Source organism: Pteronotus mesoamericanus, unplaced genomic scaffold, assembly GCF_021234165.1.
Source record: "Pteronotus mesoamericanus isolate MK-2021 breed Mesoamerican mustached bat unplaced genomic scaffold, CSHL_Meso_final contig_20, whole genome shotgun sequence".
Classification (NCBI taxonomy): Eukaryota; Metazoa; Chordata; class Mammalia; order Chiroptera; family Mormoopidae; genus Pteronotus; species Pteronotus mesoamericanus.
The window spans coordinates 47,793,419-47,815,229 of NW_026555085.1; the positions used below are offsets into that span (position 1 = coordinate 47,793,419).

The 21,811-nt window shown below is 37.4% G+C and overlaps 1 protein-coding gene and 1 pseudogene across 1 annotated transcript in view; one reads left to right on the forward strand and one right to left on the reverse strand.

Annotated features, from left to right (window-relative positions):
• Positions 1–21,811, reverse strand: part of MDN1 (midasin AAA ATPase 1) — a 143,766-nt gene that overhangs the window by 68,063 nt on the left and 53,892 nt on the right. The window contains exons 21-39 of the mRNA XM_054569713.1: positions 21,006–21,153; positions 20,656–20,766; positions 19,564–19,715; positions 18,847–19,025; positions 18,054–18,262; positions 17,722–17,868; positions 16,014–16,155; positions 14,525–14,659; positions 14,304–14,442; positions 13,540–13,678; positions 12,545–12,675; positions 11,356–11,500; positions 9,409–9,538; positions 6,372–6,590; positions 5,455–5,652; positions 4,335–4,543; positions 3,492–3,614; positions 1,508–1,705; positions 347–454 (exon numbers count right to left, since the gene is read on the reverse strand). Coding sequence (XP_054425688.1) covers positions 347–454; positions 1,508–1,705; positions 3,492–3,614; positions 4,335–4,543; positions 5,455–5,652; positions 6,372–6,590; positions 9,409–9,538; positions 11,356–11,500; positions 12,545–12,675; positions 13,540–13,678; positions 14,304–14,442; positions 14,525–14,659; positions 16,014–16,155; positions 17,722–17,868; positions 18,054–18,262; positions 18,847–19,025; positions 19,564–19,715; positions 20,656–20,766; positions 21,006–21,153 — 2,962 coding nt within the window. The remainder of the gene's footprint in view (positions 1–346; positions 455–1,507; positions 1,706–3,491; positions 3,615–4,334; positions 4,544–5,454; positions 5,653–6,371; positions 6,591–9,408; positions 9,539–11,355; positions 11,501–12,544; positions 12,676–13,539; positions 13,679–14,303; positions 14,443–14,524; positions 14,660–16,013; positions 16,156–17,721; positions 17,869–18,053; positions 18,263–18,846; positions 19,026–19,563; positions 19,716–20,655; positions 20,767–21,005; positions 21,154–21,811) is intronic.
• LOC129067594 (40S ribosomal protein S24-like) lies at positions 8,354–8,823 on the forward strand (annotated as a pseudogene).

The following is a 21,811-nucleotide window of genomic DNA, read 5'->3' on the forward strand; positions in this document are numbered from 1 at the left end:
AATATGCCCCACTGAAAGGCACTGCATGGCACTACATTAAGTATTATTAACGTATTATAAATGCACACACAATCTGAAAAGAAATTAATAGGCTTGATTCAGATGTCTCCTTTTTTCCAATACAGACTTGTAAATGTCAGAAATACCCTGTAAGCATTAACAGTGATACATAAATAGAAGTGAATTACTGTAATCCTCAAATGAGTAGTTTCCCTTCCACTATAAACTTGTAGAATTATATGTGATTTATCTTAGACTAGTAATTTGGTAATGTCCCATATTCAGAAAATGATAGTTCAATTACAGCCAGGAAAACAAAGAACAATTAATGCAAGTTGGTGCTTACCTGGTTGTTGAAAGCAACCATTTTCTTAACAATATTTTTGTCAATGGCTGGAAATAGAGTACGGGCAATGAATTCCATGTCAATTACTGTAAGGGGATCCACAAAGACCTAAAAAATGCAAAAATAACAGAGGGATGCAATAGTTTCTGCTTACCAAAAACCAGAAATGACTACCACTTGTAAATTTTTTATTTAACATCCAAATAACAATACCTCAGTTATACATATATACCATTTTTCAGTTCTAGAAACTTCTTGCACTTTTAGGATACAGAATTATATGGTTTTTGAAATATAAAGCAACTGAGGTTTTTTCCTGATAGCTCAACTCTAATATAGTAAAGGAAAAAAGATATGTGCAATTTATATTTTTAAGTATATATATATATATATATATATATTTTTTTTTTTTTTTAAATTTCCTACCAAAATTCTGGATGGTAGGCATATGAGCATTCACTATAAATCTGTTCAATATGTTTGAAATGTTTCATAATAACCTATTCTTAGAAGATTCTTACCAAATTCTTAGTTAACTAGGGAGAGGGACATTAAACAAAAGCTAACATCTAAAGCCATTTCCATACCTCTAAATTAGCCAAACTATTAAAAAAACAGATGTCAGAACAATTGAGTATACACACACACACCACCTACTATCTCTGCAAATGTGAATAAAGGCAGTAGGAAAACATACCAAATGTGAATTATGGTTCACTTTGGAAGGGAGAATATTAGCTTTTCAATTCTTTATAGTAGTTTTCTGTTCTTTCTTACTTGTATTTAATTAAAATATATTGTTTTCATTATAAAATTATTTTCATGTCTTAATAGACACTTGAGAAGGTCATATGTTGGCCATAATCCCAGGCACAGAAATAGAATCCTACAGAGGGTGGTGACCTCATTCCCCCCCACAACTGATGATAATAATACTCCAGGTCCTCTGGGACATAAGACAAAAGGATTCACACCAGGAGAGAAGTGATGATGGGAATTGGTCGCATTAATATTCATCATATAAAGATATGGAATTGAAAAACCAGATCATTAAACTGATTCTCTCTTATTCTCATAAAGAACAGCCTAATAGCTACATGCCAACAGTCTTATCACCCCCAACGCTCTGCCTGTGGTGTCTATGGTAACAGGATATCTCACCTGAGTGAATCTGTTAAGGAAAGACCTGGGCAGGCCCTTCCTCCCGCCTCCTTGTCTGAAGGGATTTTGACACCCAAAAATCTTCGTCTTTTCATGCTGTACTTGAAAGCTCATTCCTAACTCAGGAATATAGATTTCTCCTCGGTGGTCAAAACAAGCATTGAGCCCTTCCAGTACGGACTGAGAGGCCAGGTTGAGCTATTTGGAGAAGAAAATGCATGCATGTGTTATATATGCTGTGTAACTATAACATAAAGCAAAGGAAAAATATGCATAAAAGACAGTGTTATCTTCAAGAGGAAGAAGCTCAAACAGTATTGGTTACATTCTATTTCTTAAGTTGAGTGATGGATTGATGTGCATTCATCCTAATACTATTTCATATACATGTTAGATTTGATGTATATAAATCATTAATAGTTTTACAGTGAACAAAATAAATATTAAGACTGATTTTTTCCAAAAGCAATTAAAATCTTCTCTAAAATGAAACGGTATCCATTACATGCATCCACACTGACCTACCTTATAAATCAAAGATTACCAAAAAAACTTGCCAATACACGGATACCTCATTTTTATACTCTGAAGTTTTAAAAGATGAGGAAAGATAGCTCTTACATACTTAGATAAGTAAATAACTTTCCCAGCTCCAATACTGTATGAATCTCCAAATGGGCCTAAAAGTCATAATATAAAATACATAAAGTGGATCTACATGGCTAACTTTCACCAACAGTTTTGTGAACAAGAACAAGTAAGGTTTTTGTGCAAAAAATGGAAAGCTAAATGGAGGTCTCCAGGCACTAAGTTCAGAGCTCAAGGATGGGAAGTATGGGTGGTTTTTAAGTAACATGAAACAATTCAATTGGGAAAATGTGAATCAATAAAATTCAAACAGGCAAAATCAAAACGATATTAGAATTTCTAATGTCATATTTACACAAACACTACAAAGCACAAATTCCACTGTCTTTTTCCAAACATGTTAAGCTCTAAAAGATACACTGAGGTGTGACTGCAAGTCCAGAATGCCTTGTGGTCCCTGAATGAATTTTCACCCAACTGGAGTATGGCCAGAAGTCTTAAGCTTAAAACTAGGGATTCTTTTTTCCTGGATAATGATTATTCTATTACACATCTTTTTCAAAAAAATTTTGGTGGGGAGGGGACCTCTCTCCTTAATATCTCCCAGAGCAGCTCGGCAGAAAAGGAATGGCCCAGTACAGCCTGACTGTAGACCAAAGGGGTCGAACCGAGGGGATGCTGGGGCCTACGTCGCATATCATCTGCAGCACTTTCACGACACCCATCATTTAAGCACCCTGGCTACTTCCCAGTCTTTTCCTGAATTAACATGGCACATCCCAAACTGACTTGACTCCTTTGGCCACAAACTTAAATTTTTTATTTTTATTTGTGTCACTTTTTCATATCTCAAGCTGCCTGTCAGTCACTGATATTTAGTACTTAATCACAGGTCTCATAACGTGCTCTGTTCCAATTGGATAAATATAATTTATCCAATAAACACATGGAACACTCTGTATTTGAACACTTGATGATCATTTTGTCACCATTTTAGTATGTCTCTCCTTAAGCCAATTTCCCCCAGTCTCTCTGTTGTACTGGTCAAACAAGAGGGGGTTGACTCTGTTTGTAAAATACCTATGAAATAAATACAAAGAGCATACCTGCCAGAGACCATAATAAAACACTAGTTAGGAGGTGGTTTTGCTCCGGAGGCTACTTTACAAAGCAGGGAAGTTTAGAAGTTATACACAAAGAGAGGCTTCTAAATGTGCTTTCTGACAAGTGACTATTTTTGTTAAAAGAAACCATGGAGGATTCTTTCAGTTAAGAGAATCTGTCTTCAATAGGCAAGAGCATGATCACCCACTGAGAAATGCCCTAGAACTATGAAAAGTGTGACTGCTCTTCACATTTGAGATCCTGTCCATGGCACAATGGACGGTCCCCTCACCTCATCCAACACAACCCAGTGGCCAGCCTTCAGAGCCGCCAGCAAGGGGCCATCACGCCAGGCAAACTCTCCTCCCTTGCCACCTTCAACAGGTAGATCTGCTCCAAACAGGTCTGTGATGTCCTTTGAGAGGGGGTAGAAGTGAGAAAAAGCCAAAATTACACAAAAAATTAACTAGATCCCAAGAGCCAAAATCTAAAATAATAAATACTTGGGCCTTGTGCCACTTTTCCTTCTTAGTCCCAAGACAGAACTAATTCATCCCAGCATTCTTTATCAGGAGCCCAGATATGCCCCCAAGAACCTTCTCATCACAATGCTCCAGGTATCAATGACTAGAGCTGGAACTCTAAATCAGTAATCCTCAGCCATGGCTATTCCTGGAAATTAATTGGTGGGCTTTAAAAAAAAAAAAAAAATCAAAACCAAAAGGCAACAACAATGCTCAGGCTCTGCACTTAAACCCCATTCCAGAAGATTCTCATTTAATTTGTCATCTCTGTTCCACATTTTCATAAAATTGTTTAAAGGTCATTTTATTTCTACAAATTTATATTTTAGAAAGGACCAAAATAAAAGGAGATTATATTACAATAAATACTGAAGTGAATAATTCTCTAAAGAGAATTAGAGTAAAACATCCAGAGAGAATATTATTACAGATGTCAGCTATTAGTGAATCCAGAAGGAGAATCAGTTTGGAAGGTCAAGTCGCGGTGGTCTTTTATAGCCAGGAAGTATTTGGGATACTGAAAATGTCATAACTATTCCCGATTAGGAAACTGTACACAGATACAAACAGTACCCCCTCTGCCTATCCTCATCAGCCACAGGATGACTTACCGTCTGCTCTGACAAGTTGATTCGAACAAGAATGTTGCCTGAAGCCTTTGCTAATGCTCCCACCAAACTTGTCTTGCCCACACCAGGGGAGCCCTCCAGGAGAATGGGTTTGTTCAGTTTTGTAGCTCTTAAGAGCCTCTGGGCATTCAAAGCTGTGGTGCTAGCACTGAGTGCATAGTCGGCAATATTATTCCTGTGCAGGACAGGCCCTTAAGTGGAGGGGGAAAAAGCCACATATAAGCTGGACATCAACAAATCATATATTCATGTCAATCCAAAATTATCAGAATACACCAAGTGTCAGTAAATGTACGATTTGTAGTGAAATGCTTAGCCCTATTTCAACATTTCCCCACTTTGGGGTCCATGAAATGCTTTAGAGAAAGAGTAAGCAGCATACTTTCCTCACTTGTGTCTGATGCACTGATTTCTCCATCTCTTATACTTAAACATATACCTACTACACGGGTCTAATAGCCAAGCACACATCTTTCCTATCACAACCTGCATCTGGAACTACTATAGGTACTTGTACAATTTACCTTCATAAATAGGTATTTTTCTAAAGGTCAAGTGTAAACTAGGCCTACAGGCCACATGGTTCCATATTAAACAATCTCATCCAAGGATTTAGGCCACCAATACAATTCAGGACGTATTTCCCAATTAATCATTCATTTGTTCATCTATTCACTCAATTAACAGACATTTTCTAAATGCCTATGACTGCTAGGCAACATGTCAGATGCCAGGGACAGGAAAATGAGTGAAACAAGCCTGCCTTCAAGGTTTCACAAACCAATTTTTGCAAAAGGTGGTGAGGTTCTATAGTTGGTACATAGGAAAGCTCTTATTTTGAGCACCAAATAAGAAACAAATACATGCATTTTTATAAGACAATTTAACCATAAAGACTGTATTTTCCCCTATTTGTATATGCTTTTATATGTTTTGTGAATGGTTATATGTTTTTAACGTACAAGATTATGGTTATGCCAAATCAGATTCTAACTCAGATAACTAGTTCAAAAATAATCATGAGTATGACACACTAAAACAAAAAGTCAAGTACCTATGATGTACAAGAAGAGAATCTTAATTTATTTAAAATCATTCTTACCTCTTGGTATAAAAAATGGATGAATTCCCCATCGGTTATCTATCCCAGTGAATTCTTTGGCTTTGAGTCTGTCATAGATCTTTAATTCATTTTTCTGACATTTTGTAAGTCGGACTACCTTGGAAAGTTTCTTGATTAGGAATTTCAGACATTCTTTGCGAGCCAAGAGAGCTGTACCAAACCCAGAGGAAGCGACCCCTAAAAGACAGATGAGTCCATCAAACAGCAGCACAACACCAAGCTTCGCAACCACTCAGCAGGAGCTCTAGGGCAGGTTCCTGGGGAAATGAAGCCCTAGATGAATTATAGCTGAAATACGACTGTTAATGTAAGCAGTCCTAAGGAAGAGGTCTCAGTTCCCTCTTTCCACAATTTATAATCAATTCAGCAACAGCTTATTCAATAAAGCACTCCAGGCACTCCATGATAAATCAGCATGGAGATATGAACAACTAATATGGTACTACTGATTGTTTTGGTTTATATTTCTAATCTTCATGGCTAAAAAAAACAACTTAAATACTGAATTTTATGAAATTATAGTAAATTTAAAACAAAACAAACTAAAAGATTCAGGCTCATTAACTATAAATGACCATGCATGTTAAGAATTATCCAGTCTTTCAGAATCAAGGGCATTTCCAAAAGTCTTTTTTCTACTCCTAATCATCTTTTCATGTCTACTAAATAAGCAATGAGAAGTTTCTGGCATATCTGTCATACCAACTACATCTTAAGAAGGGGGGAGGGGAGGAAGGAAGGGAGGAAGGGAGGAAGGAAGGAAGGAAGGCCCTTTTGAGCCTTGGAAATGTTAGAGTAAGTAATTCTATAAAGTATCTGAGTAAGAGGTCTGGACTTGTTCCATTTTAAAACTCCATTTTAAACTCCTTTTTCCCACCAGCTACGAGACAACATACCTGAACCTATTCCATCTATGTACACCAGGCATGCAGCATGGACAAAAGATGTCACAGTAGAGATGGTCTCTGGCCTTTTCAAAGCAGCTTCCTCCCTCATTGTGTTCATGAAGTTAACCCAGGACAGGATATCTCTGATACTGACCACACACTTTCGTCCAAACTCCTGATGGGTCAGCCAGTCAATGAAATCCAGCATCACTTCAGCTATGTCAGCCCCTATGACACGAGGAAGTTAAGTGTTTACTGTTTACAAGCACTGTAGAACAAGAGGGCTTGTAACCTGGGGCCTACAGATGGCCTACAGCAACTCTATGATCCTTGAAATTACAACTATATGCAAATTATTGTGAATTCACCTTGTTTTTACTACAAAGGGGGGTGGTCCATAGCTCTTACAGTATTCCCAAGGAGTTCATGAGTAACATTCCACACATACAAAAAAATTTTTAAATTATTTTTTAACAAAAATACTTGAGAATTATAGCCTAAGAAATTATACCCTGAAAACTCGAACAACTAATCATTTGGTTCATGTTCAGGCACCATTTTGAAGGCACAAAGATCTTAGAAAATATATAAATTTTACTATATTATAAAATGATTCTCTGGAATGGGGAATACCACATTTTTAGTGGCACATAGGTCAGAGTTTTTTGTTTTGTTAAGTCAATCAAAATTTAGCAAATTACAGAATAAATTTTGTTTCATGATTTAGGTTCAAAGGCTATTCTACTTATCACAGTTTCAGGCTGTAAAATATTCAGAAATAAAATACTTCTTAAGTAGTTATATATAGGTGAAAGCACTGCCAATTAAATTTAGTAGAGCACTTTACATATTTAACTTCTGAAGTCAATAGTTAACAGTTATCTAAAAAGTATAAATACCAAAAGACTTTTTTAAAAGAAAACATGAGAAGGAATTAGCACTGATATAAAAACTATTCAGTAACATTCTTTAAGGCTATACTGAGAACTGGTTAGAGAAAAACTAATTGGTCAGAACAAAAAATACTAATTACAGAAAAAACCCCATATTACAAGGAACTTAAAATGACAGCTCAAGGGGAAAAGTCCAGTAACAATGAGGAAAGAAATTAAATGCTGTTCCAACTAAATATTAAATTAAGTCCGTATTTCAGAATAAAATAAATTTGAGGTACATCAAGAACTTAATAAAATGGGTAACTTTATCTGTTATTAGAGAGGAACTGAACCATGACTATTAAAAAGAAGATCAGTGATAAAGTAGATGGGTTCATGTATGTATTTTTTTACAACTATTAAGAGGTAACATAATATCGAAACCTATGTAATAAATGTAATAAGGAACATTATCCAAAAATAAATAATGAATACTGGCACAGCTCACGTGGGGGGAGTGACGTCCCCAAAACCAAAAGGCCATGGGTCTGATTCCTGGTTAGGGCATAGGCCTGGGTTGCAGGTTCAGCCCCGAGTCCAGGCGTGTACAAGAGGCAACCAATGTTTCTCTCCCCACCCCTTCCCTTTTCTTCTCTCTAAAATCAGTAAGCATGTCCCCAGGTGAGGATTTAAAGAAAAAAGAGAGAGAGAAATCCATGCTGGAAGGACTACCAAGTAGGCCCATTCACTAAGTCACTGATAGCATTGCAAATGAGAACATATTTCTGGAGAGCAAGTTGGCCATAACCAATAGAAGCTACAAAGTTCTTCATTTCCTCTTTCAGAAATACAACTTAGGGACACATATGTACACATCATGGTAACAGATGTTAACTAGACTTATTGTGGTGATCATTTCACAATATGGAAAAATATCAAATTACTATGTTGTATACCTGAAACTAATATGTCAATCATTCCTCAATAAAAAAATTAAAATCTCTCTCTTTCTCTTTCTCCCTCTCCCCCTCTCCCTGCCCCCCAAAGCACCCTAGGCTCAATTCAAAAAGAATCACATGCTTTCCCCCCCTGGCTACTTGAAGATCAGCTGCCATCATGAATGACTCGGTAACTACCTGGACCAAGGAGTTCCTGACCAACACACTACTACAGCAAAAACAAATGGTCATCGACGACCTTCACCCTGGGAAGACAGTACCCAAGATGGAAATTTGGAAAAAATTAGCCAAAATGTATAAGACCACACCAGCTGTCATCTTTGTGTTTGGATTCAGAACCCATTCTGGTGATGGCAACACAACTGGCTTTGGCATAATTTATGAGTCCTTGGATTATGCAAGGAAAAATGAACCCAAACATAGGCTGGCCAGACATGACCTGTCTGAGAAAATGACCCCAAGAAAACAGAAAAAGGAATGTAAGAAAAGAATGAATAAAGTCAAGGGACTGAAAAGACCAATGTTGGTGTTGGCAAAAAGAAGTTAAGAGTTTATCTGTTACCGACTTTATCTGTTATGATTGTGCAGATTTTTCATGAGAGAATCAATAAACTAAGAACTCTTTAAAAAAAAAAAGAAAAAGAACTACTTAATAAATGTTTCTTAATGTTTCTAAATGTTAAAATGTTAGTAAATGACTCTTACTAGATATCTTAAAAATTGTTAAATCTAGGTTACAGGTGTATGGGAGTTTTTAAATACTATTCTATCTTCCTTTTGTTTGAAATTTTTTTAATAAAAATTGTTTTAATAGAGTGAAATGAATTAGCTGATGACAACCAAAGAAATACAGTTGAAAGTTCTACAAATATTTTCTAAACGTAAAAAATGACTAAAATTAAACCCAAATTTTCCTCATGTTTAGCTAATATACTTTCTATAAAGATGGTCTATAACCAGGTGAAACAATGAGGAAAGTAGAATTTAATAACCTTGGTGAAGGAGGCAATGGGAAGAAGGGCCACTTTAATAGATGGTAATAGGCTAATATCATATTTTTTTAGATCTATTTTGTTCCTATTTTTCTACTTCCCCTTCTCTTTACAAAATACACCATTACATACACATACTGGTAACGTCTTATACCACACCTCTCACTTTCAACATACAGATCCTCCATCCCAAAACCACCACTTCAACCTGAAGACTCACCTTTATGATCTGTTCTGCCCAGAGACAATCCTGGACGGAGATTACTGCTGATAATCTGTTTCAAATCATCACGGTTTGTGCTCTGAGGGCACCATATTTCTGTAAACCGGTTCCTTAAGGCTGGCGACAGCTGTAAGGAACACCAACTGCAATGTGAAAGTAATTCTTACAAGGAAAACTAGAAAACAAATCATTTTTTAAAATGTTAGCTATGAGTTTGGCAAGTAACAAGACACTCCTTTCATTACCTCTACTACTAGACATGATTTAATGAAGACCTACTCTGCCCTGGCTCCTTCCATATGTCAGCTCATTAATCTCCACCACAGCTTCCAAGTTAGTATTGCCATCATTCTCTTGACAGACATGGCACAGAAGTTCAAAGTCAGTGTAAGTGGCACAAACAGGATTCTGGTGCTAGCCGGCAGCTCTCTGTCCTAAACAACTTGCCCAAAGCAAAGGCCCTTCCTTTACTTTACCTGCAGTTACATAACCAATGTTTTAGAGAAAATAACGCTATCTTCCCACGGGGAGAGCTGTGTGAGGTAGAAGGAGAAAATTACTTTTATGCAGCTCAAAGAGGGTAAAATGATGAAATATATATTTTAACTCCTGTACAAGGAAAAACTGTGTAGTCCCTCTAGTCTTAAGGCCTCTGTCCTCAATCTGGATTCCTCCTACCCTTCCCATGAGCTAACCTCCATTCACAAATGTCTGCAATGACACACATATACAATTATGAGTTGCCTTTTACTGGACAATAAACTCCTTCCATTGTCTATCTAGCCTACCACAGCAAAACCAGGAACAATGCTTGTACTCAGAGCAGCTCAGTGAAGACCCAGGAAATACATGAGTGTTCTTCATAGCCAGCCTAGACAAGGAGCACTCAGGTCTTCAGAATCCTACCTTGCTCTGCTTGCTAGGTATGCAAAATAAAAGCTGTCAATCTTTTGACAGCTTTAGGCTAAGAAAAACATAAGCTAATCTGACAGTCAAGTAAACATACACAACATTGAAATCATATCCTCTGTGCTATTTCCACTTGCCAAGGAACCAGTTTCCATACTTTGTTTCAAATTGTAGTGTATTTTATTTTTCTCTTCAGAACACTTCTCTTGAGGCACAGTGATAATAAGCTTTTATCTTACGTTACTGAGAAAAATTAGGTCCAAAATATCATGTTTGCTTTTAGGTACCCACCAAGTTACCATGAATCTGAACTGCTTTCATTCACCAGCAACCCCTGGTTCTTCTCATCATCCCTGACCTGCTACCACACTACTCTCTTCCTAACTGTAACAGGCTAAGGTCTCATACATCACACATACTTCACTAAGAGGCCTCACAAGCAAGAAAGCCACAGAGTTTGAGTGTTAGATCTAGGCTGAATCCTAACACCGCCCTGTGAAGAGAGGAAATACCTCCACTCTTTTCTTTCCAATAGGCTGAGAGCGACCCACAGAACCCTGTGAGAACAGATATGGTCCACTTGCAAAACCAAAAGAGGTTCTTGGCTGTGATTTCTTGGCACTTTAAAATCACTCATAAAGCCACACTCGTGTAAGAGAGTAAACTCGAACAGCACAGCTTGAGATTAAATTTCAGTTTCAACTTTTCACATCCACAAAAGTAGAAAAAAATAACTTTTTCGCAGAGCTCTTGGGAGAATTTTTTACAGTAATGTATGTAAAGAGCTGGGCGAAATGAATGGAACAATGAAATTTCCGGCACATAGACAAAGTAAGATGTCAAATAAGGAAATGCTTATCTGTCTGAATTATTTCTCAACCTTGTAATAATCCTAAAATATCTTTCTGGTATCTTTTACCCAGGTTTTACCCAACATAAAAATTCCAAATGCATCTTTACATACTGCATTTAAGGGTGCCAACAAGCTATGGTCAAAAAGTTAAAATAAATTATGCTTTGAGAACATGGTTTTACCTCTTTTTTTCCAAAGTCACCCCCAGGGTTCATGGTTGCTAAGATACGGAATTTTTTCCCAGCAGTCAACAGCTCTACCTCATTATCCTTGTCCTCTAGGCTGCCTTTTTCTGCTAATACCAAAGATTTTTCTACTTCAAGGACACTAAAAGACAGGGAGAAAATAGAGAATACATTATTAGAAAAGGCTTATATATTCTTCCTATTTTGTGGTCTTCAACATTCTTTAAGGAGAAAGTTATCTACTCTGTCAAGTTTTCACTTTAGTTAATGGTTTCCTAACCACACATTTTAAAAAGACTCATTATCTCAATTCCTGTGTGATGGGACAGTATTTCTGATCAAAACAAAAAGAATTCATTTTTCCACTTATGCCCTTATTAAGGAAGGCTTTCGTTTTAAAAATGAATCTTGCATGTGAATGTTCATGTCAGCATCATTCATAAAGTAGAAACAACCCAAATACCTCCAAGTGGTGAATAGATAAAAAATATGGTATATCCACACAGTGAAACATTATTAGAAATAAAAAGAAATAAACTACTGATAGCCTACAACATAGATAAACCTCAAAACATTATTGCAAAATGAAAAAAAGACCATTTATATGTAATGTCCTGAAAAGACAAATCTTGAGACTTAGAAGATTAGTAACAGGAGGTGGCATCAGAGATAACCTGTAAATGGGCACAAGGGATCCTACTGAGATGATGGAAATGTTGTAAAACTGACTGTGATGGTTGCAAAATGTTAAGTTTACTAAAATTCATTGAATTATACATTTAAAATGAGTGCATTTTATGACATGTAAATTATACCTCAATAAGGAGAGAAAATAGGTATATATCAAGATTCATATTGGTTTGAAGTTTTGAGAGGCCTCACAGCCAAGGTCTCTCAAATCTAGAATGCTGATTTTAATACTTTTAAAAAATTAAGACAATGGCTTTATAATTTGCCATAAAAAAGAATTTTAACTTAGGCTCATTTGTTTTAGCCTAGCTATCCCATAGTCCCATCTTTCTGATTATTGACAACAAAACAGAAAAATTAGGCCTCTTAAATGAGATCCTGTGCACTGAAACAAAAAAAAAAGGTAGTAATTCATTATCATTTTCTAATATTTACTGTGCATAAAAATTAGTATCTATAGAAACAAGACCAGCAAAACCAAACACAGGGTGTATACCTGTTGAGTCTTTCCAGGACAGAGTCGTCGGCCAGTGAGATCTCATCCAAGAGGAAAAAGCTATCCTCCTTCATGGCCAGAACCAGAGGCCCATCATGCCATTCAAAGAGTCTTGATGTGTCAATTTCTTCCTACAGTTTGGAAGAGGAGGAGGTGAAAAGGGCAGGTGTCCACAAGACAACACACATGTAGTAAACTGATGTCTGCTACAGGGAAGTGATCAGTCAGAAAGCATGGGGGGAGCGGGGACCATCCCCCGCCACAAAACGGAATTATCTTCTGGAGGGCAGGCCCCTTGTAGTACAGGCTTCCTCCGCTAGATGAGTGTTCTGGAACCCACCTGTATTGGTGTACCAACTGGCATTGGGTGAGAGGCTGTGTTCAGCTTCCGCGAATTTTTCTGAAGGCTCTTTCAACGTCTTTGCCCAATTCATGGGTGATTTAGGAGCATGCACCTGCCCACAATATGCTGAGTATTCAGCAGTTTTTGACCAAAAATGGCATGACCCCCTTGCCCCACCCTCCCTATTCACCCCATCTTGCCCCAAGAGACTTTTTGTTTCCCCAGATGAAAAAAGTCCTCAAAGGAAAACATTTTGCTGATGTGGAAGAGTTGAAACAAAAATTGGCAGAAGCACTAAAAGGCATCAAAATTGATGAGTACATAAACTGTTTTGAGCAGGGGAGAAACTGTCTCAATAAGTGTATTGCATCGAATGGAGACAATCCTTTAAGGGTGACTGAAGTTTAAACATGTAAGAATACACAATTTTTAATAAACTAATTCTGGGATTTTTGGGGTCTTCCCATAAAGGTCTGGGAATAAGGGACAGATTCTGCAAACAGGATGCTCATGAGGCCCCTTGCAGACCCGTGAAAATCTAAAGATACATATAAAATCTGGAATAAAAAACCCTACCATGCACAAAATTGATTCATGCACAGAGCTGACGGCAGTCCTTTAAATGAATATACTCATTTGCTACCAGACAAACCTTGTCCTTTGGCTTCTGTCTCACTGGCCGCAGCCCCCCCAGGAAGTCAGATGTCTCCATGTGTAAGTGGCAGTTGACTGAGTATAATTTCTGATTTGCCAAGGCTGCAAACACCTGACAAATGGTAGTTTTCCCACACCTGTAGAGATACATACCAGATTAACAAGAAGCATGAATTCTAAATACACACCCACAGACATCCCAGTCAGCAGAAGAGAGGAGCCCTGGTGAGAGCCTCACTGCAGCAGCAGACACTGCGGGCCAACATTTGATGTCTCCACCCCTGGCCCAGGGAGCACGTCCCCAAATCACCAGAACCCTGACATGTTCTTTATCCAGGATGGCAAACATGGTGTAAGTTCCATTCTTTCCTACTTCTACCAACCACTACCAAGGAATGTGGAAGAAAGCCAATCTTTACATACTTTCAAGACATACAGTGATGTGCTGTTTTCCTCTATACATCTATCTACAGAATGAATGTCACCGTTTAAAATAATTACATTAAAAAAAATCCCAGCCCCAGTGATTATGATGCAAAAAATCATTCTTTTCCATCACAAAGGTCTGAAGGTAGACGAAAGTAAACAACAGATCTTTTATTTCTTAAAAAAGAAAGGGAGAAAAGGAAAAAAAGAGAGAAAGGGCGGAAACAAAAGGAAAAAACCAAAGACTGCTTTCCTGACGAGTCCTTCCGGGAAAATTCAGTAATCCTATGGAATTGAAGTGAACCCTCACAACCAGTTATTGTCACAGAACTTTACCCAGTGTCTCCAACCAACAGCACTGGTTCGCTGAATTCCAACGCCCTTCCCACCAGCATCGCCAGTCTCCGCATGCTCTCAGTCCACACAATATGGCTGAACTTGGACTCCAACGTGGACATCTGAGCAGATAATTTATCTATCAAAACAGAATAAATATTTAGGTTCTAACATGAATATAGCTCAATTTCATTCTCCTCTGCTTATGTTGGCCAACTCACTCAGCAATTTCAGGACGTTTTCTTTGGAGAAGAGGGATTGAGGACACAACTTTTTCTTGAAATGTTTTTCAAGGACTTCTTGAATCACATCAACTTCCTCCTGCTTCCTGACTCGGCCTGCCAGAAGCATGTAACCTTAAAAAAATAAAAATGAGGAACCGTCAAGTGCCAATACCAAGGGATGTTGAAAATATAAACCAATAGCCAACTCTCACTAGCTGCTGCTGCTGGAAAAGAAATCTGAAGAGCTACTTTGGAAAACTGGGAGATCTTACTACAACTAACTGTATTTGCCCTATGCTCCAGCAACATGACTTGTAAGTAGACTCAAACACAAATGAACACATATGTGTACCAAAAAACATATACAGCAATGATCAGAGCATCTTTATTCATAATAGCTAAACAGTGGAAAGGATCCAAATGTCCATCAACATGAGAAAGGCTAAACATATTATGGTATCTCCATACAAAGGGTTATAACACAGTAATAGTATTTTAAAAAATGAAGTCCTGATATACATAACAGCATGGCTGTATCTCACATTAGAGTGAATGGAATGAAGCCAGACCCAGAGTACATACTTCATGATACTATTTAGATGAAGCTCAAGCACAGGTAAAATCAATTAGTGGTAATCGATCCATTATCAAAGCAGTGGTTACCTCCACGGGAGTTAAGACTGGCAAGACTCATAAAACAGTCTTTGTGTATGTAGTACTACAAGTTCTACATCTTGGCCTAGGTAGTGATTCACATAAGTACATACATATGTAAAAATACATCGAGCTGTACATGAAATAACAGACTGTTTCACCTACTTTACTATATTGTTCTATTTCAATTTAAAAGCTTTTTAAAAATGTGTTCCTCCTACCTATTCTTTACCAGGAAAGAAGAATTACAATTCTTATGGGTTAGTTTTATTTATTCTCCTGCTCATTAACCACCCCATTAACCACTCATCAGCACCTTTCCAATCAGAACTTTATGAAATGCTTTCTATCCTATCGTAAAGAAGAACATATAAATTCTTCCGAAGGATTAAACCAATATGACCAATCCTGAGTCTCAGGCAACATCACTGCCTTCTCTCAGGTCTCTGATATTAGCTGACCTATCAGTTTTCTATGACTCTAAGGCACAGCACAGGTCTTCACAGTCACTACATTGCAGACAAATGGTCCAAAAGACATCCCAACCACCTGCCTAAATTCCTAAAGGTGTTGTGTTCATAGCCTGACTCCCACAGGTAGCCACATGAAGGAAGTAACAAGAAAACCTTGGAAACCAAAATATATTAGCACAGTGGCCTGCAGAAATAGTACCATTTACAAAAGCAATTGGGACTTGAGGGAGAAAGGCTCAGTTTCTGAAATACCTAGTAAAACATACATATTGATCACAATTTGGGCAAGGTTGATTTAATTAAAAAGTGTGCTATCTGATATCACTACATGGTTTGAAAGCACTCGACTAAAAGCATACCATCATTGGCTAAATGCTGTAGCCAGTCGTAATCCTTCTCGGTCTGTTCGGCCAATCTGTATCTCTCAGCCCATCGAAACAAGTCCCGAAGGGTGATGAAGCCCTGCTTTCCAGCAAACACTGAAGAACTTCTGCGGTAGGACTATTAACATATCAAAATAAATGAAAAAGGACAGTGTCAAGCGTATAGTAAAACATACATAAAATTCTTAACAAATGTAAGCTCCCATAAAAATTACTCATTCCACTATTCCACTGATTAAACTTTCAAAATATAACTGGGGTGTAACCACTGGAACAAAAATGCAAACTCATGTTAAAAAAACAATGGAATTCGATCTCATACACCATACAGAAAAAGATCACGAATACAAACGTGGGCAAACATACAGGAAAATTAATCCCGTAACGTGGGACCACGGTAGTAAAAATGTTTATTATTATTAGGTTTCTGAAAAGTAATTTGCCAGTGTAAAATTCTGATAAAAGAATACTTTTAACCCCATAAGTGAAATGGGATATTGGGGTGGTGGAGGGGAGAGAAGAAAAAAAGACTATTGTAGCTTTCCAGAGTTGACAGGGGAATGCCACACAAAAAAAGTCTCATTAGAAGGGAGGACCCCAAAAAAGGAATTTACTTATAAAAAGTTGTGTACTCAGTCACCTTCAAAAGTACTCTCCATTTGATGCAATACACCTATCAAAACCTTTTTCCACTGCTCAAAACAGTTTTTGGACTCATCAGTTTTGATGCTTTTTAGTGCCTCTGACATCTTTTGTTCCACCTCTTTCACATCAGCAAAATGTTTCCCTTTGAAGTCTTTTTTCATCCAGGAGGAAAAAAAAAAACTCACTCAGGGACCAGATCAGGTGAAGAGAGAGTAGGGCATGGGGTCATGCCATTTTTTGGTCAAAAACTGAACACTCAGTGGGCTTAGGCAGATGCAAGCTCATAAATCATCCATCACAAAATGGGAAAATACGTTGAAAGAGTCTTCAAAAATATTTCACTGAAGCCAAACACAGCCTCTAACAATGTTAGCTGGGTTCCTAGAACATTCACCTAGCAAGGGAAGCCTGTACTGTAAGGGGCCCACCTTCCAGAAGATAAATCTGGCTTAGCTTTTCTTTTTTTTTGTTTGTTTGTATGTCCATTAGGAACATATCCATTTAAAAAACAACTGCAGTTTGTTTATGCCAAACTCTAATCTAAACAGAACGCCCCAATATTATCCATAAACAGGAAACCATCACATACTATATCAGAAAATTTTTTAACATATTAAATTATCAACTTACAAAACAAAACCAAAAAATATTAATGAGATGCATTTGAAGACAAGATCCTTACTGGGGGGGGGGGGTAAATAAATAAACAAACAAATAGGGTGGATGGATGGACTGCTCTTACTACCTAAGGAACTTATCAAATTTTGATCACCAAGTCTAATCAACACATTCCATTAGAAACTAAGTTAAGTGCCCTAGCTGGGTGGCTCTGTTGGTCAGAGCATTGCCCCAATACACCAAGGTTGGGCATTTAATCTCAGATAAGGGCACATTCAAGAATCAACCAATGAACGCATAAATAAGAGGAATAACAAATCAATGTCTGCCTGCCTCTCTCTAGCCCCCACCCCATCTCTAAAATCAATAAATTTTTAAAAAAAGATAAGAAACTAAGTTAAGTGATGGAGAGATGAAATACCTGAAGGTCCAGCATGACTCTAACCAACTTGCTGCAGTAAGAGGGTGGCAAACTACACCGCTTATGCAAGATTGTTTCCAGCTCAGAACTTGGTAATTCATCAAAGTGCAATTCCACAAACCGATTCCTAAAGGCTCTAGAAAGCACCTAGGAAAGGTGGAGGAAAAAAACATGATAAAAAGGGCTTTTTAAACTAATTTCCTAAATGGAGGCTCTGCTATTCACCACAAAAAGAAAGACCCTTCAAAAGAGGTAAAAAAATCTCGGTCTTCAGTGAAAGATTTACTACTCAATGCAGAACAAATGGGAGTAAGGGGACAAATGCTACACACCTTTCTGCCTCCATAAAGTCCTGGGGGATTCTGGGTAGCAAAGAGCATGAAGCGAGGGTGTGCTTTAACAACTTCTTGTGTTTCTGTTATGAGCAATTCACGGTTATCATCTAACAGTCTGTTCAGTGCCTCTAACACATCAGTAGGGGCCAAATTCAGTTCATCTAAAATAATCCAGTAGCCCTTTCTCATAGCATCAATAAGGACACCTTGGAGGAAATAAACACTGAGAATTAATGCATAAATTAGTCCAAAGTTTTATACAAATCTACAAACCCTAGATTACCGTTATATTTCAAAGCAAACTACTCTCCATAGCTGGTCATGCCCCAAAATAATTTGTGATGTTATATACCAAAGCAGTTTTCAATTAGTCCTTTTTATTTCATACAGAGGGGAGCCAAGGCTGACAAATATGACATTTCCAACTTATTTTTTTCCACTGCAGTTTAATTTCATTTAAATCACCACATTCTCAAATAATTCCCAGCTTCCCTCTGCTAAATGCTCACTCCATTCTTTTGAGTATCTAAGAAATGAAGTAGGAACAACTACACTCTTCAAAACTTGGCCCTGGTCCTGACTAGAGCTGACAAAGATTTTAATGGGGCCCAAAGGAAGCTGGACTCCTAACCATCACTCCTAAACCATCATGCAGCTAAGTGAGAAAGAAAAACCAGCTGTACTGGCAGCAGTCCATGTGCCTCAACTGGAAAGGATAAAGATTACTTGGGGAAATGGGTCTAAAAGAATGAACACCTATACACATGAAACAGAATAATAACCTTATTACCTTCTTTAAACACAAGCTTCCCCGAGGAGTTGGATGTGTAACAGCCAAGGTACTCTTGAATATCCGTGTGTTCGTGATTGTTAATACGCACACAGTGGTTGCCAGTAGCTGCAGCTAGCCACCGGATCAGGCTTGTTTTACCCACCGATGTCTCTCCCTGAATCAGCACTGGATATGTCCTTTAAAAGATCAGCCAACAGCCAACAAAGCAATTAAAAAAAAAAAAAAAGATAAAAACCAGAATTAACTTAAATAATGTTAAAAAAGAATGACTATATCATTTAACTTCATCATAAAAGAAAATTCTTATATACCTATGTACTATTAATGGAATATTTCTTAAGCCCTGAGAAATTTCTATGTAAAAATGTTTCCTGAGGAAAAATCCCAACCTCTCTTGTGCTACTTGTGAGAAACAATAAGTGCGATTAGCTGTTATTCACTTAACAAATAATGGGTAATGAGTATTCATCAACAAAATACTGAAAAGCAACCTTAACGATGACCAAAATAATCTGCATCCATGGTGCTTCCATTAAAGGTGCAACTAGAAATAATGATTTGTGCCAAGAGAAAGGTGACAGTTCACTTAGCCCATAAAAAACAATAAACCACTTTGGAAGTTAAGGAAGTAAGACTAGAATGGAAGTAAGACGAGAATGTCATCAATGTCTAAAATATAAAACTTCAGAGCAGCAAAAGAAAAGCTCCACACACCCTGCAGAGACCACTCGAACTATGTCTCTCAGATTCAGCTTGACGGAAGAGGTGAGAATGTACGTCTCATCTATTTTAGGTTCCTTGTCTCCCACCGAAATCCAATAGCCTTCAACCTGTATAAGCCGACCTCCTTTTGGTTCTGGAATAGGCTGAAAGACACAAAAGTTAAAGAAATAACCCACAGTGCCAGGACAACTATGGTACGGAGAGGGAAGTAAAGTAAGAAAAGAAGTTGTCACCAAGAGTGCTGCCTTGTTCTGGATGCTTTCAACATTAAGACCCATGGATGACATATAAAAATACAATTACTTTGAGGAATAAGAACAAAATAATGACGTGTATTAGTTTTAAATTCAGATGGGAGTAGGTGAAATTGGGGGAAATTTTGAATCAAAATTTCTCAGATAATTTATGATTTAGTTCTCGTACCTACTGAATTTCTCACTCTGGAGAAGTATTTTGGTAAAAAACATGTATTTCATATAAACCACATTCCCCAAAATAGGGCCAGTATTGTAATGAGTGAGGAGGGCTTTGCATTATTTCATCTGGATCTCCTGGAAGACTTTAAAAATAAAAGCAACTCCTCAGGGAAACTAATCTGTTACAGATAACACTATGGATAAACCATTATATTTTGAAGATGTAGTGAAAGTTATTAAGTTGATTTATAAAAAATTACTATTTTTATAGATCAAAATGCTCAAATAGTGGTCGCTACAAAAAAGTGCCCTTCTAGAACACTCTATTCCCATCTTGAAGGTACATTCTAGTTAGGCTAAGAAAGAAAGCTACAGGAACATTCCTATGAGATTGTACCATTTATATCACTTATATTTGATACTTATTAGGATTCACCTTGACAAATGTACACACACATACATAAATCAGAATTTAGATGGAAAGGACTATCTACAGGGTTTAAATCTCCAAAGAGTAGGATTACTGGGAATTTTTACCATTTAATGTTTAACTCTTTTGAAACAGATTTATAATTAGAAGAAAGTTTTATAAAAAACCAAACAGTTCAAAATTTGATAATCCATCCTTTCATTTGTTAAACAAATCAAAAACAAAAACCAAACATACCTGCTTCAGCAGACTTTTAACACTGCCAGAGACAATGTGTTGACAAATAAGCTTCTGAACTTTTGGGTGTGATGCCCTGTCAAGCTGTGTTAGGAAACCCAAACAAAAGCCCTAGGAAGAACAAAGAAAGGCACACCACTAATTACTCTTCTGCAATTAACAGTTCCCAGAACAACTTTTAATAGAATACCATGGTTGAAAAAACGTCAGAGTAGCTCTGGTATAAAATAGTTTGGGTCAATCTGACTAAATGGAAGGCACAAGCAAACCTGAAATATGCATCCCTACTTCCCCCCTCCCCATGGTGAGGTGTCCACCAAGCTCCATTCAGACCCAGGCTTTAGAAACACCTCATAGAGCGAGCGCTGGATGTTGCTACATGGATTGGAAGCTGCAAATCTCAGGGCCCTGCAGAGAGTCCGAAGGCTGTAGTGAGGTCTATGGCCCGTCCCGTCCACCAATGTTGTCCCAGATTCTTTCCGCACATCTCTGTAGAAGCTACAAAGAGAATGTACTTCAAGTGATTTTATTCATTATTTTGCTGTTGCTCCCAAAAGCCATTTTTATGGATTAGATGGCTAAGCTTACATATAACTTTCTAGAACATGCATCAAAACCTCTCATTCTTTTTTAAAAAATCTACTTTCTACACACTCAGAGGTATTCTTTCAAAAGAATAAGTTTTCTGTAAGGATGGAAAGAAGAGAGGGGGACAGAATTCTAATTCTTAATGAAAAGATACTGAGATGTGAGAGGACCTTAAAGAGAATATACTGAGCTCAAGCACAGTGTTCCAGAGTCGGCTCTGGTACAAGGGGCAAATACATAATGGTGATGAATACGCACACAGGAAAAACAAAATCATGGTGTTTTAAAAGGCTATGAATATAATCACTAATGACAAAATGTTAAAAAGCATGAAGATATGGTGACCAATTACTACTATCATTACCATACACTTTAGAAATTAGAAGATGACAAGATGGAAAAAGTTTCAGACTGAAATAAAAGTGCAAAAAATTCAGGACCAGCTACCGTAAGATCAAGTATAACAAAATATGTGACACAGTCAAATCCAGGTTCTTGTCCAAATGGGCTTTGGCTTGCCTCTTTACACCCTAACTTTATATTCTTTCTTTTGTTAGGAAAATCCAAG